Genomic DNA, 14440 nt, shown 5'->3' on the forward strand with positions numbered 1-14440 from the left:
TTTTTTAAAAATTAATATAAAGAAAAGAAAACTCGTTATATTTTTTGTTAAAGTTTTTGAAATATTTAACTCTCTTTATATTTTTTCTAATTCCAGAATTAAGTAAATGATATTGTCTCGCGTAGTATCTAAAAGATTCTTATTACGGTACTTGATTTTGGATTGATTTATTAACAAGCCGAATTATTGCCTGTGTATTCTAATGTTTTTGATTAAAATTATATATTCTAGTGTTTTATATGTTGTATATTATACATTATAAAATTTATTAAAATTTATCAAAAGTTGTATAATTGTTAAATTTATCAAAAATTGTATAATATACGCAATATAGGATATATTAGATTATTGTAAAATTATTACTAGTAGTAATAACAACATGGTAGAATGTTTTTGAGATTCCAATAACAAAATAACAAACTGTATTGTATTAATATCGTGTTCAACATGTAGCCTGCCGATCGCAAAAGTAGAGTGTCTATTGTCTTAAAGCTTAATGAAAGCAACGTAATATCTCTCTTGAGGGGGCCGTTATTGGGTTTCCAGATGCGGGCAGGCAAACTTTCCATATCGTATCTGGTGCGTACGCACCCGTATGCCAAACTCAACATAGCTGATGGTCCGCGAAGAAAAAAATCATGAATCATCGTTGACTTTGGACGAATCGCAAATAGGCTCTACATCACTCACTTGCAAATTAACCTTCTGCGATCTGAAATTAATTTCGGTAAGCATTAAATACGCCAGAGTATTGAGAACTTAAGGAACTAAAGAATCGTTTCAATAATAATAATAATTTAACACACACACATGTTTCTTTCAAAGAATTTTTCTAATTTGAAATATTTATCTTCGTCAACTATAATTATTCGCAGCTTTGAATATCTGGAGAACAATGCGTCGAATTGTCACTATACCCACTCTATTTTTTCACATAAATTCGCATAAAATATTAAATATCCGAACATTTATGCGACTAACTTTTAGGAAAGGCTGAACTCCCTTTCATCGAACAACACTGATCGTCGTTCTTGTTTCGGAGCAGTCAAGCGTCGTGACATTTCTTGCGGAGCGTTCTCCCCCTTTGTCACCGTTCGTCATCTTTGGCAAACGGTAAGAAAAAGGAGAGAAACATGGAAAGGGGAAAAGAAAAAAGAAAAAAGGCAAAAGAGAAAGACAGAAAGAAATGATGAGATAAAAGGAGACAGATGATATACAGGTCGCGACGTTGCCGCTTTGCGGTCTGAGTCCCGAGAAATTATACAAAAAACCTTCGACCAACTCTCATGCAGACCATTCCACTTCTCTCTTTCTCATTTCCAAGGTTTCAGCTTATTTAAATCATTTTTATCGCCGGCAATAAAAGACCGGTGCTTTTAAATGATGGTTACGAATTTACTCGTACGTTGCAATAAATATCATTAAATACCATAATAACCAGAGCGAACATTCGAGAACAAGTTTAGAAAAGGCCAAGAAATTGATCAAACCTCAATTAAATTTATCCAATGATTATAAAATTTGTTTAAAAATGTAATGACGATAAATTCGTTTCGTGGAGAGAGATAAAGAATTTTTGGTGCAATCCTTTGAAGATTCAAAGTCCCCGAGTTGTTTTTGTAAGATCTCTCTTTTTATTTGATGATTTGTTTCACATGATTTTCCTCAAATCTAATAACCAAAAGAAATTTTCCCGGTTCTTATATATTTTAAATTGACCTTTCGCGTAGTGATAACCTCGCACGGCGAGTGACATCATATTGCCTTTCCTCGTTATCAAAGTTGGTTTCATTGTTATTTTGCGATAAGGCTATTTCAGCATTTTTTTCCATTTTGCAGTCGCAAGAGACTTGTAAGATAAACCTTTATGCGGGATAACAAAACATAACACATGTCGATCGAGAAATAAAATACGTACGTCCAAGAACTGATGTCTGGCAATAGCTAAACGTATTATTTCATTTTTTTTTTCTGGCATGCAAGAAAATAAAAACAAAAATTTTTCAACGGTTATTTATATCATAATTTATTTCTCGATAATTTTATATAGCTCAAGCCTGCCGCACACGGTACGATTTTTCGTACTGATTTTGTTCATTGATACGTTGCGTGCTGTTCAGCGAAGTATTCTACGTGTTCCGATCATAAGAGTGTTACTAGTTTTGGCTTCACACGTGCAGATTATTTTACACGTGTCGGGTTAATATTTTAGTTATAAAATATCTAGAGATTTCAACAAAATTCTTCAAGATTCTAAAAATCCTCTAGATAATAGCCAATGATTGCTTATCTAGTCAAGATACGATTCAAGATATTTATTGTGGAAGAATTAATAAAAATTTTTTAATTTTATTAGGTTAGGAAATCTCTTATTTTTAATTTATTTTATACATATCAATTTTATACATGTTAAAATTAATATCATCAAAATTATAAATAAAATACATAATTACTTATGTATATATATATATATATATATATATATATAACTTTTATCTTTATATTTATTATTATTTTTATTTTTTGCGTTTTTGTCGTAGTATTGTCTGCAGTTAGCAACAAAACCATAGCGAAATATAGCACCGAATCTATTACCAAAAAAACTAGCATACTAGCACGCACAGCAATACGCAGCAAATAATATTTCAAGTTGCATAACCATTATAATTGCTAGGAAAATGTCTCGCATGCGATCTAGTACGCAAAATCGTACCGTGTGCCGCAGGCTTTATTTAATATGATTTTTCTATAGTAAAACAACTTTTTATCAAAAGATTAAAATTACCGGTTTCACTTTCATATTTTATGATTTTAAGAAGTACAAGAGAGTATAAAAACATATCCTCTATACATAAAACTCAAATTCGGGATAAATGTTAACGAAGTAATGGCAAGTAATGATAATATAAATTTTCATATATCTTTCTATTTTATTATGTGCGCGCGCGCGCGCGCGCGCATAATACATGTATAAGTGCGGCGGTTATTTGAAAACAGAAAGAAATGTATCTATTCTTATATCTTTGAGATAGCGCTTCGTTAAAATATACTGTCATGCGCGCGACCGTCTGTATCCTCGGCCGCAAACTTCTTTTCGTGATATTCAGGGAACTTTTTTTTTTCTTTTTTTTTATGCGAAGCGCAGTAACGCGAAACCGAGTCGAGAAATAAGCTCTAGTGTCAGCTTTATTCGGAGCGAAGTCAAAACTCCGCCGTCCTCCTCCCTTGGATCGTAGGAATTCCATTCTTTATGATGCGTTCATACGCGAAGCTCGGGGCGCGAAAATAAACGTTACGAACATAGCAACAAATGCTAAAATCGGCGTGACACGACGCGTTCGAGAGTTTGGCGAATCGTAGGGCGAAGATTAAAAAAAAATAAAAAAAAAGAAAGAAAAAAAACATTGGACGACACGAAGATGTTGAAGTTTCTCGCGTTCTTTTCCACTCACCTGCTACGGTCCCGCCGTTAACCGACTTCCCAGAAGTTTATCGGTGATAATTTCCAGCCGGTCCGATCGCGCGCACCAGGGAACACCATGCAAAAACGCGACACAAAGCGGGAATCACGTGGACGACTATGAGACGCACGCACATCGGCAGCAGCACTAACGCAACGACGCGGTGCACGAGACCGTATGCACAATACAGATTACAAAAGTATTATGGCCGAGTTCCGCGGCCGACGTTTCATGAATGAAACTGAACGCGCTACTAATCTCGCGTCGTAATTTCGGCCTCGCGGCCAATGGCTTGCGAACGGACGTACGGCCATAGACTTGTGCTGTATATGAGATAGTTCCGGCAGATGGCGACCGATTGTCACGAACTATGGCGTTGTATAGACGAGCCACGTGATTGGTTGTCTTGCGTTGGGAATAATGGGAATTGATATTTATTCGACGCGTATCTCGTTAGCGATAAAAGTTCCGGCGATACAAACTATGCTCAGAAAAATTATAAAAACTATATTTTTAAGAGAGAGAGAGAGAGAGAGAGAGAGAGAGAGAGAGAGAGAGAGAGAGAGAGAGACATTAGACAGTTCTTGTTTTATTTCTATCTAGAATTCACGAAACGTCAGCTCGTGTTAGAGATTGTTCTCATTGACAATACGCTACAATCTACCAATCAGAATCTACCAATCGCAAGATTTTACATTCGCGACTATCGGTGTATATCAGATATCGGATTGTACGGAAAAAGGCGGGCTGCGACCAGTAGAGGAGCAACAATAACAATCTGTATAAACATATTGCAAACAGCTGTTCGCAGCTTCTAAAATTTTTATTAATGTTATTACTTGTTTATTACTATTTATTCAGTATATTGTTAAACAAGTATCAATTTTATTGATTCGTTGTATATTTTCGAAATGGAAACTTTGCAAAACACAGGAGCTGTTCGACCTCCTAAGGCGAATAACAAAAATCCAAATCAAGAGGCCAACAATTCGGGGTATAATGATCTTTTAAATTGTATCGCGCATGTTTATTTGATTACATTTTTCTTTAATCTTTAAACATTTCAGAGAAAATGCATTAGGAAGATTGCTTGAAATCAAAGAGGATATTAAAATCGACACTGCGTATGGATTTCGTAGAGTCACTGACTCGAAAGAGAGAATAGGATTTCTGCTTAATATGCATGCGGTAGGAAAATTTGAAAAAAAAAAAAAAATATATAATCTTATGCTTAATTATGATAAAATATTCATTTTAATGTTTCTTTGCATAGACTGAAATTGTAGAAGATGATAAGCGTCTACTAAGTGGCGTAGATTATTATTTCATAGAGGAAGATGCTACCAGATTTAAAGTGTCATTGCCATATTCGCCATATTTTTACATTTTATGTCGTAAAGATACCTTCCATGAAGTTTCTACGTTTTTATCTAAAAAGTACATGGGACTTTTGACAAAAATTGAAACTACTTACAAGGAAGATCTTGATTTAGTAAGATGTATATTTAATCAATGCATAATTGGAGGAATACTTTTCTTTTAAAAAAAATGTAATTTTGTTTCTTTCATTTGTTTCTCTTTTTGAATTTTAGGCTAATCATTTGATTGGTTTAAAACAAAAATATTTGAAACTTTCTTTTGCAAATACTGTTGATTTAACAAAAGTTAAGCGAGATATTATGCGTGTTGTTAAAGTTAATAAAGAACGGGAGAAAAGTAACACTTACTATACAGACATGCTAGCAACTACATTGCAGCCAAATGAACAAGATAATAATAAGCAAACTTTAGATCACATGGACAATATTCTTGATATTAGGTAGCTACATGTATATTCTTTCTGTTTCTTTTCTCTTTTTTTCAATAATTATTTTTTAATTTCTTTTGATTTTTGTTGATATTTCTAATTTATTTTGTTTCTTAAAATTTTTGTCAAAATTTTGTCGTTATATAATTTAAATTTGATTCTTTGTGTACAGAGAATATGATGTACCTCATCATGTTCGAGTATCTATAGATGCTAACATCTTTTGTGGAACTTGGTATTCTGTAAAAACCAGAGGAAGTGAACTACCTATAATTTTGCGAAAAAAGGATATGATTGAACCACCCGAGCCTATTGTATTGGCATATGATATCGAAACTACAAAGTTGCCATTAAAATTTCCAGATGCCAATATAGATCAGATTATGATGATATCGTATATGATAGATGGGCAGGTAATATATTTTGTACGAATAAAATAAATAACCTTTACAAGTTATTCAATTCTTTTTTCAAATAAAAAAAAAATATGTGTAAATTAATTTTTCTTCTCTTGTTTTTGAAAATAATTTGTATGAAATATTTTTGTTCTAGGGATATTTGATAACAAATAGAGAACTAGTGTCAGCAGATATACGAAATTTTGAGTACACACCAAAACCAGAATTTGAAGGTCCATTCACAATATTTAATGAGCCTAATGAAAAAGCAACAATAGCAAGATTTTTTGATCATATTAATGAAATAAGACCGCATATATTTGTAACATACAATGGTGATTTTTTCGATTGGCCATTTGTTGAAACACGAGCGGCTGTACATAACATGGATATGAAAGAAAAAATTGGTTTCTCTAAAAATCGTGAGGGAGTTTACGTCAATAGAGCTGCTATGCATATGGATTGCTTATGGTAAATATTCTGAAAAATCTATTATTATACAATGTATATTTTACTGAAAATATTTTTATCATGAAATATTTTTTGTGCTTAAAGTTGGGTGAGACGTGATTCTTATCTCCCAGTGGGTTCTCAAAATTTAAAAGCTGTTGCTAAAGCTAAGTTGAGATATGATCCGGTGGAACTCGATCCAGAAGAAATGTGCAGATTAGCATCGGAAGAACCGGAAGTACTCGCAAATTATTCCGTTTCCGATGCTGTAGCAACATTTTATCTCTACCAAAAGTACATTCATCCATTCATATTTGCATTATGCACTATTATTCCTATGGAACCCGATGAAGTAAGGAAAATATATATTGCGATTGATGTGTAATATACGATTTTGCTAAAAAAATAATTTGTAATTCGATTTATCTTTAGGTGCTCAGAAAGGGATCTGGTACACTGTGCGAATCACTTCTTATGGTAGAGGCTTTTAAAGCTAACATTATATTTCCTAACAAACAAGAAACCGAATTAAATAAACTAACAAAAGATGGGCATTTATTAGATCAAGAAACTTATGTGGGTGGACATGTGGAAGCCTTGGAGTCTGGTGTTTTCAGAGCTGATATTCCCTGTCGTTTTAAAATTATTCCAAATGCCGTTAATGAATTAATCAGTGGGGTAAAGAATGCTTTAAAACATACGATACAAGAAGAGGAAAAAGTACCTATTGAAATGGTTACAAATTTTGATGAGATAGTAGATGAAGTTATAGGAAAATTGGAAGAGCTTCGAGATCAACCTTTGAGATTAGAAAATCCTGTGATTTATCACTTAGATGTTGGCGCTATGTATCCGAACATTATTTTGACTAATAGATTGCAACCCTCTGCGATAGTAAACGAAATGGATTGCGCAGTGTGTGACTATAACAAACCTGACGCTCTTTGCCAAAGAAAAATGAAATGGATGTGGAGAGGCGAATATTGTAAGTTTGAGTATAAAATATTACTGTATAAAACATTTCTACATTTGTTATTTTCAAGATTATTACCTGTTTTTCTCTTAATTTGAGAAACGTATAACTCGAACGTTTATAATTGGCAAATTTCAGTGGCTGCAAGTCTGGGTGAATATCAAAGAATAAAACAACAACTGGAGACTGAAAGATTTCCACCACAATTCCCTGGTGGTTCCAAGAGAGCTTTTCACGAATTAACCATAAAAGAACAAGCTACATTTCAAAAGAATAGGCTTACCGAATATTGCAAAAAGGCTTATAAAAAAGTCAAAATTACCAGAATGGAAGAGAGAACACAGACAATCTGTCAAAAAGAGAATTCGTTTTATGTAGATACTGTGAGAGCATTCAGAGACAGAAGATATGAATATAAAGCGTTGACTAAAGTTGCTAAGCGACAAGTAGCAGCGGCAATCGTGAAAGAAGATGCGGCTGAGATAAAATCTGCCAAGAATAGAGAAGTTTTATACGATTCTCTTCAACTCGCTCATAAATGTATCCTGAATTCTTTCTATGGCTACGTCATGAGAAAGGGGTAGGAGAGAAAGAGAAAGTTAAAATATATAATATTAAGTTAAAATATTTTATATATAATGTTGCACTCTATATTTTTTACCAATTTTATTACATTTCGTCAAGTTGTTATTATTATTATTTTTCTTTAATCAAGCTAAAATTTTAATTACTTGTTTTATGTTGCAGGGCACGATGGCATAGCATGGAAATGGGTGGCATTGTATGTTACACAGGAGCCCATATTATTATGAAAGCTAGAGAGATTATAGAACAGATCGGTCGTCCATTGGAACTGGATACTGATGGTATATGGTGCATATTACCTGCATCTTTCCCAGATTCTATTGTAGTTCACACTACATACGAAAAGAAGCCGAAATTTACGATCTCTTATCCAAATGCGGTTCTCAATTTCATGGTGAAAGTAGGTATAACTGAATAGAAAAATTGTGATTATTTCTCTTTCTTTTAATCAATATCGGTCTTTTATACAGGATCAATTTACCAATGAAGTATATCATGAGCTTGTGGATAAAGATAATTTAACATACGAAATCAGAAATGAGAATTCGATATTTTTTGAAGTTGACGGCCCATATCTAGCCATGGTGTTGCCCGCTGCCAAGGAAGAAGGAAAAAAGTTGAAGAAACGATATGCGGTTTTTAATTTCGACGGTTCGCTGGCTGAATTAAAAGGATTCGAAGTAAAGAGAAGAGGAGAGTTGCAACTCATCAAAATTTTTCAAGCCTCAGTTTTTGAATCTTTCTTAAAGGGTAACACGTTGGAAGAATGTTACGCCTCGGTCGCAAAGGACGCAGATTATTGGCTCGATTTACTCTATAGTAAGTGTGCGAATATGCCCGATTCTGAATTATTCGAGCTCATATCCGAGAACAAGTCTATGTCACGTAAACTAGAAGAATACGGTGCGCAAAAGTCCACGTCAATTTCTACAGCGAAAAGATTAGCTGAATTCTTGGGGGACGAGATGGTTAAAGATGCGGGGTTAGCATGTAGATATATTATAGCGAATAAACCGCAAAGCGCACCAGTTACCGAACGCGCGATACCGTTGGCCATCTTTCAATCGGAACCGGCTGTCCGTAGACATTATCTGAAAAAATGGTTGAAAGATCCAACTTTGTATAGTGACGACATAAGGGACATCCTGGATTGGAATTATTATATCGAACGACTGGGGAGTGCTATCCAAAAAATAATCACTATACCAGCGGCGATGCAAGGCTTGTCTAATCCAGTTCCGCGAGTACAGCATCCGCCTTGGTTACATAAGAAAGTAATGGAAAAGAACACGTCTGATCGTCAAAGAAAGATTACAGACATATTTAGTGTAGCAGCTAAGACTATGAGTTCTGAACAGACTGCCGACAGCGTTGAAGAACCTCGTGATATCGAGGATCTCGCAGGACCATCAACTAGTTTCAAGAATTTGTCAGTCTCTGTCGTTAACAAAAGGAAACGACAGCATATAGAGGAGGATGAAGTGATCACGGCCAAAAGTTGGAAAGAAGCTTTAGGTTCACCTCCTCCTATGGGAAAAACAAAAGAGGAGAAGATGAAATGGTTGGAATTTCATAAGAAAAAATGGGCTTATCAGGCGAAACAAAGGCATCAACATCGACAGAAGAGAAGCAAGACAGATGAGAATGATGGAATCACTTGGGGAGTTATACGAAACACGAATACATCTACTATAACTGGCTTCTTAAGACGTGCTCAAAGGAAATTATTGGAAACTCCTTGGCAAATTATTCAATTGTCAGAGACAGGCGAACCTGGCATGTTTCGATTATGGATACTGATTGATACGCAGCTGCATCAAGTGCGTCTCGTAGTACCCCGCGTATTTTACGTAAACACCCGTAAAGCAAGACCGGATCCGGGACCAAACGAACTCTGGAAGAAGAGTTTCAAATCGTTACCACGTTCTCGCCCGGTGTATAACTTGTATCGATACTCTTTGCCGGAATCTCTATTTCAAGAGCATAGCCGGGAGCTCCTGGAGGATTTGAGTAAACCAGAAATTGAAGGGATTTACGAGACGCAAATGTCGTTAGAGTTTCGGGCTATATTGCAGTTGGGATGCGTGTGCATGGTCGATCCACGTGCCGCGCGTAAAATGGCAGACGGAGCCGATACTTTCACATTGGATCAGTTAGAATTCAAGAGCATCGCCTTTCAGCCTTATCTCAAGCAAACCGAATCAATTAATTATATATTCCTATATCATCATTGGAGTTCGAATCATCAAAGAGCACTGTGGGGTTTATTTTTAAGCGCCAGCAAACGAGGTCACATATTCATCTTAGATTCGGTCGCTGCTTCCAATCAGCTGTCAAACTTGAGTACATTGTATACGCACGAACGTAAAGAAATATTGGAGAAGATCGGTGAGGACAACTTAAACAGACTGCCTAAAACTATGCAATTTGTGGTTCAAGTCGAAACAAACTTTCAACAAGTGTACCGTACATTGCAAGCGGCTTTGACGACGTATAAAAACGAAGGTCATAGTGCTACGATCATCATCAATCAAACTGCCCTTGATAGGACGGTATTGACTACTGAGATGCCGCTGCTCAATGAATTTCCTCTCGTGAACACACATGTACGTGATGTGGAAAATCTGTATGGCACACTAGAATGGCAGAAGATAGGCGCGAAGATGATGATCAGGCATTACTTGAAAAATCAACAGATCGTCGAGCTAATGGCAGAACAATGTCGTTTCTTTCATGCGCCGATCGGCAACATACCCGCGGATCCTACTCTCTTTGGCGCAGATCTATTCTACGCCAGACACTTGCATAGAAATAACTTCGTCCTGTGGTGTTCACCCACGGAGAAACCCGATTTAGGTGGCAGCGAGAACGACGACAATAGATTACTGACAGATTTCGAGGAAAGCTCGAATTGCGCTGCAAACAATCCGGGCACGTATTCCAGCGTTTGCGTCCAGCTAGATGTGGAAAGTCTAGCGGTCAACGCGTTGTTGCAGTACCATCATATTCATGACATAGACGGAACCAGTACCTTTGTGGCGTTTCATAATCAACAACGTCCGTCCGTTCAGGTCAGCGACACGTATCTCCTCAAACTCGTTACGTTTTAATTAACGAGATAGAATCTTTCAAGAACTTTTGCAGTACGTGTGTTCTCTTTGATTCGCAATATTGTAACTATATTTGGATATTCTATAGGATATGGCAACGGGTGATGCTGCTGCGATTATCCCCAGCTACGATGAAATCACCCTTTGCAATTCGGCGTTTAAAACGTTGCGAAGCATGGTAAACGCATGGTTGATTGAAGTCTCTGTTTATAAGAATGTATTCGCGGACTATCAGCTGATTCACTTTTATCGGTATGCTTTTTTTTATGCTATTTGATATATTGTTGATTATATGAATACTATTTTCTGTTATATAAATGTATGCATATACGCTTATATATTTGTGCGATTCCAGATGGCTAAGATCTTCGAGTGCTTTGCTTTATGATCCTGCTCTACGCCGTACTCTGCACACTTATATGAAAAAATTATACATACAATTGATAGCAGAATTCAGAACATTAGGCTGTATTATAGTATTTGCAAACTTTAATAAAATTATCGTGTGCACGAAAAAGAGATCTGTGGTCGATGCTTTAGGCTATATGGAATTTGTTGTTCAAACCATACGAAACAAGGAATTATTCCATAGTATTGAAATTACATATGACCAATGCTGGGAATATCTGATATGGCTTGATTTGGTATGCTATTTGTATGAAACTAATATTGATTTTATTCTAAAATTCATTTGAATTAGATTTCATTATATTCACCACTTATTATAATTCTCATAATAATCTTATTGTAATTATCATAATAATAAATTCAATTATATCTAATTTATTGAACAGCACAATCATGCTGGTATTAAAGGGCAGCTATCAAAAGATGATACAAGAGACAATGAGAGTACCGAAAATGAGGATGATAATGATACGGTAAATACTATATAAATATTTTAAAAAATTGCACTGATATATTTCTTATTTAATGATATTGTATTGTCGGATTATTTATTTGTAATTGAATTATTTTTATTTAGCCTCAAATAATCATGAGTTGGAGCTTGATGGAATGCTTACCTAAGGAATCAGGCTGTCAAGCAAGTTTCAATGCTGTAATAGCAGGATATATAAACATGATATATCGATGTATGATTGAAAACGAAACTAATAATACTGGAAGGCCTAGAAGAAGATACAGTCAAAGTCAGTCCTTTATAGCACCACTTGGTTTAGGTGCATTGGAAAATACAGCCGAATACGCGAAAAAATTGATATCAGGCGAAATGTCTCAAAGATTGTTCAAGTGTGTATAAATTTATGTATTTTACACAATTTTTGTAATAAAATCTAACTAAGCAGACTAATAATTCTAATTTACTGTTTTCAGAATAACGCAAAAGATACATCAGAATTTACCTGAGAAAATGTTAACTCTTGAAGAGTATCCTAATCTGGACATGAATGGAAAAGAAAGTATAAAGATTAATCCTGCCCTTGAATTAATCAAAGCAGTATGTAAGGTAACAATATTATTGTTGTACACTTATTAAATCTTGTTTCTCAAACAATCAAGATGATTGTTTGAAAAATTAGAAATTGTCTATTTTTTAAAATTACAGGTTTTATCTCTGGACAAAGAATTGGAACATGAGGTTTATAACTTGAAGACGAATCTATTACGACTGATCGGAGTCGGCAGTCATAGCGATAATGTTGATTGGAAGGAACCATGTATTTCTCTCATCTTACCAGAAGTTATATGCAAAGCGTGTAATCACACGAGAGATGTTGATCTCTGCAGAGATACAAATTACACAATTGAAAATAACAGGTAAATGTCAGATACTCAATTAACATAATTAAGATAAAGATAACCTTATATTATTATTATTATTATTATTATTATAGACATATGTGGAAATGTCCTATCTGTGATACTTCTTATGACAATACAGAAATAGAATTTTTATTAATTGATAAATTAAACCGCAAAAGTATGGGTTATGTATTGCAAGATCTACAATGTCAAAAATGTAAGGAAATCAAGCGAGAAAATATGAACATATTATGCTCTTGCTCAGGCGAGTATGATAACTTGATTGCACGTGATGAAGTTAAAATGTTTGTAAATATATGCAAATCTATAGCCAGCAAATGTAAAATGAATATTTTAACAGAAATAGTAAATAACACAAAACTCTTTATTGGTTAAAAATCAAGTCAACAATAGTTTTTACATTTTATATGACTAAATTAAAAAAAAATCTTTTTAATTTTTTTACTTGCTATAAATTATTCAAGTTGACAAAAAAAAAAAAAGAATAATTCAGCTCTAATAGTATACTTATTTTTGCGATGAATTATTTAATATTTAATAGTTCAACCATCGATACATATATATTCTATAATACATATTAACATATTCACTTTTTGTCAAGACCAACATCCACAGGTGGCTCTAAAATAGAAAGGGTAATGCCTATTACATCATTTTAACTATATGTATATATGTCCATGTAATAGTTATGTAAAAATGCACTATTTTTATAATAACTCTTGAATGTAAATATAATAGATACCTATTTAATGAACATATAAACCAAAATTACATACCATCGAATTTGAACTGAGGAAATTGTGTCATGTCTACTCCTTTACCACCACCGTATTGTACATTTAGTTTTTCTAGTTCAGACTGTTGTTCACTTATTATTTCTGGACTGGGATCAACTAATTTTCCATTTCTTAAATTAAAAATAAAATTCTTTATAGTATAAAACTTATATACATAATTTTCTATTTTGATATATACTTAATTTTCTTTTTCTTTATATAATGTAATATGTAACAATAATTACAAAAATAATTGCATTAGTTAAATATTTACATTAATGTAATGGATTAATATTTGAATCTAATTTACTGATTTCATTATCAAATGTTTCTCACTTCTGTCTTCTTTCTCATCTGTTTAACTTAATTTTATTTTTAAAATTACTATATATAATAGCTCAAAAATATATGCACTTACCCGCTTTTCGACTTGTACTCCCTAAGTTTATCAAGAAAGAGCTGTTGTATGGGATCAGTTGCTTTTTGCAATGCAGGGATATTAGTACTAATATCACGCTTAACAATTTTTGGCAAACTAGCGAGACGTGACCTCAACATGGTTGTCTGAAAAAGAGATGATATACAATTTTTTTTTCTTTTTTCAAAGGATTTACACACACAGATATATATATATATATATATATATATATATATATATATCTTTAATTATCAATAATTTTTTCTCTTTACACAAGTACAAACTACTGAAATAATATCCTTATTATAAGTATGAATAGAAGCATTGTCAAATTGTCTATTCCACAATAAATATCGAATTTAGTTAGAATGTTGATAAAAATCAATCATTTATTAAATCTTTCTTACGTAATGAATGCAAAGTGACATTTATTAAGGTTAGATTCGTTTTTAGAATGAGTTGAATTTAAATGCATCAATGAAATACAAACTGAACTCAAATAAATGAACTGCGATAATACAATGCTATAAAGATTTCATACCATTAATATAGTATGTATCGATAAATAATTACTTTTTTTTAACACCTACAGATACGAGTCAACGAATTTTCTTCTCGACTACACACAAGATTATTACAAATAGAACTAGAGAACATAAAGATCCTAGATGCACAAA

General features: G+C 33.7%; 3 protein-coding genes across 6 annotated transcripts in view; 1 reads left to right on the plus strand and 2 right to left on the minus strand.

The window, feature by feature from the left end:
• Pnt (ETS transcription factor pointed) overlaps positions 1–3749 on the minus strand; it is a 101224-nt gene extending 97475 nt beyond the window's left edge. The window contains exon 1 of the mRNA XM_070295819.1: positions 3453–3749. The gene's annotated coding sequence lies outside the window, so the exon portion shown is untranslated. The remainder of the gene's footprint in view (positions 1–3452) is intronic.
• Positions 3750–4032: 283 nt separating this feature from the next.
• Positions 4033–13471, plus strand: Dnapol-epsilon255 (DNA polymerase epsilon catalytic subunit 1). 2 transcript variants are annotated; one of them, XM_070295598.1, is made up of 18 exons: positions 4033–4455; positions 4529–4649; positions 4735–4953; positions 5054–5280; positions 5441–5681; positions 5821–6137; positions 6222–6468; positions 6549–7101; positions 7228–7669; positions 7837–8074; positions 8145–10745; positions 10873–11036; positions 11140–11428; positions 11579–11665; positions 11770–12035; positions 12120–12252; positions 12352–12563; positions 12641–13471. In XM_070295598.1, exons 1-18 carry the CDS (start codon positions 4373–4375, stop codon positions 12942–12944), a joined length of 6744 nt encoding a protein of 2247 aa, XP_070151699.1. In that variant the 5' UTR covers positions 4033–4372; the 3' UTR covers positions 12945–13471. The 2 variants fall into 2 exon arrangements, with proteins under 2 accessions (XP_070151699.1, XP_070151700.1); XM_070295599.1 differs by lacking the exons at positions 4033–4455; positions 4529–4649; positions 5054–5280 and having other exon boundaries at positions 4866–4953.
• LOC138933108 (ATP synthase-coupling factor 6, mitochondrial) lies at positions 12913–14411 on the minus strand. Of its 3 annotated transcripts, none has more exons than XM_070295601.1 (4): positions 14337–14411; positions 13764–13909; positions 13346–13476; positions 12913–13190 (listed from the first exon to the last, which is right to left on the minus strand). In XM_070295601.1, the coding sequence occupies exons 2-4, from the start codon at positions 13901–13903 to the stop codon at positions 13156–13158; spliced, it is 306 nt and encodes a 101-aa protein (XP_070151702.1). In that variant the 5' UTR covers positions 13904–13909; positions 14337–14411; the 3' UTR covers positions 12913–13155. The 3 variants fall into 3 exon arrangements, with proteins under 3 accessions (XP_070151702.1, XP_070151701.1, XP_070151703.1); XM_070295600.1 differs by having other exon boundaries at positions 14305–14396; XM_070295602.1 differs by having other exon boundaries at positions 14354–14389.
• Between the last annotated feature and the right edge of the window lie 29 nt (positions 14412–14440).

This window comes from Polyergus mexicanus, unplaced genomic scaffold (genome assembly GCF_030449975.1).
Source record: "Polyergus mexicanus isolate NDT 795.1 unplaced genomic scaffold, iyPolMexi1.0 SCAF_5, whole genome shotgun sequence".
Lineage (NCBI taxonomy): Eukaryota > Metazoa > Arthropoda > Insecta > Hymenoptera > Formicidae > Polyergus > Polyergus mexicanus.

Excerpts from the sequence above, each read along its gene's own strand:
- Dnapol-epsilon255 (XM_070295598.1), top strand. The coding sequence starts at position 4,373 with ATGGAAACTTTGCAAAACACAGGAGCTGTTCGACCTCCTAAGGCGAAT. Across the intron at positions 4,650-4,734 it reads TTCTGCTTAATATGCATGCG|ACTGAAATTGTAGAAGATGA; the intron begins GTAGGAAAATTT and ends TTCTTTGCATAG. Across the intron at positions 11,666-11,769 it reads ATGAGGATGATAATGATACG|CCTCAAATAATCATGAGTTG; the intron begins GTAAATACTATA and ends ATTTTTATTTAG.
- LOC138933108 (XM_070295600.1), bottom strand. Across the intron at positions 13,477-13,763 it reads GAGTACAAGTCGAAAAGCGG|AAATGGAAAATTAGTTGATC; the intron begins GTAAGTGCATAT and ends TTTTAATTTAAG. Across the intron at positions 13,191-13,345 it reads TCCTCAGTTCAAATTCGATG|AGCCACCTGTGGATGTTGGT; the intron begins GTATGTAATTTT and ends TTTCTATTTTAG.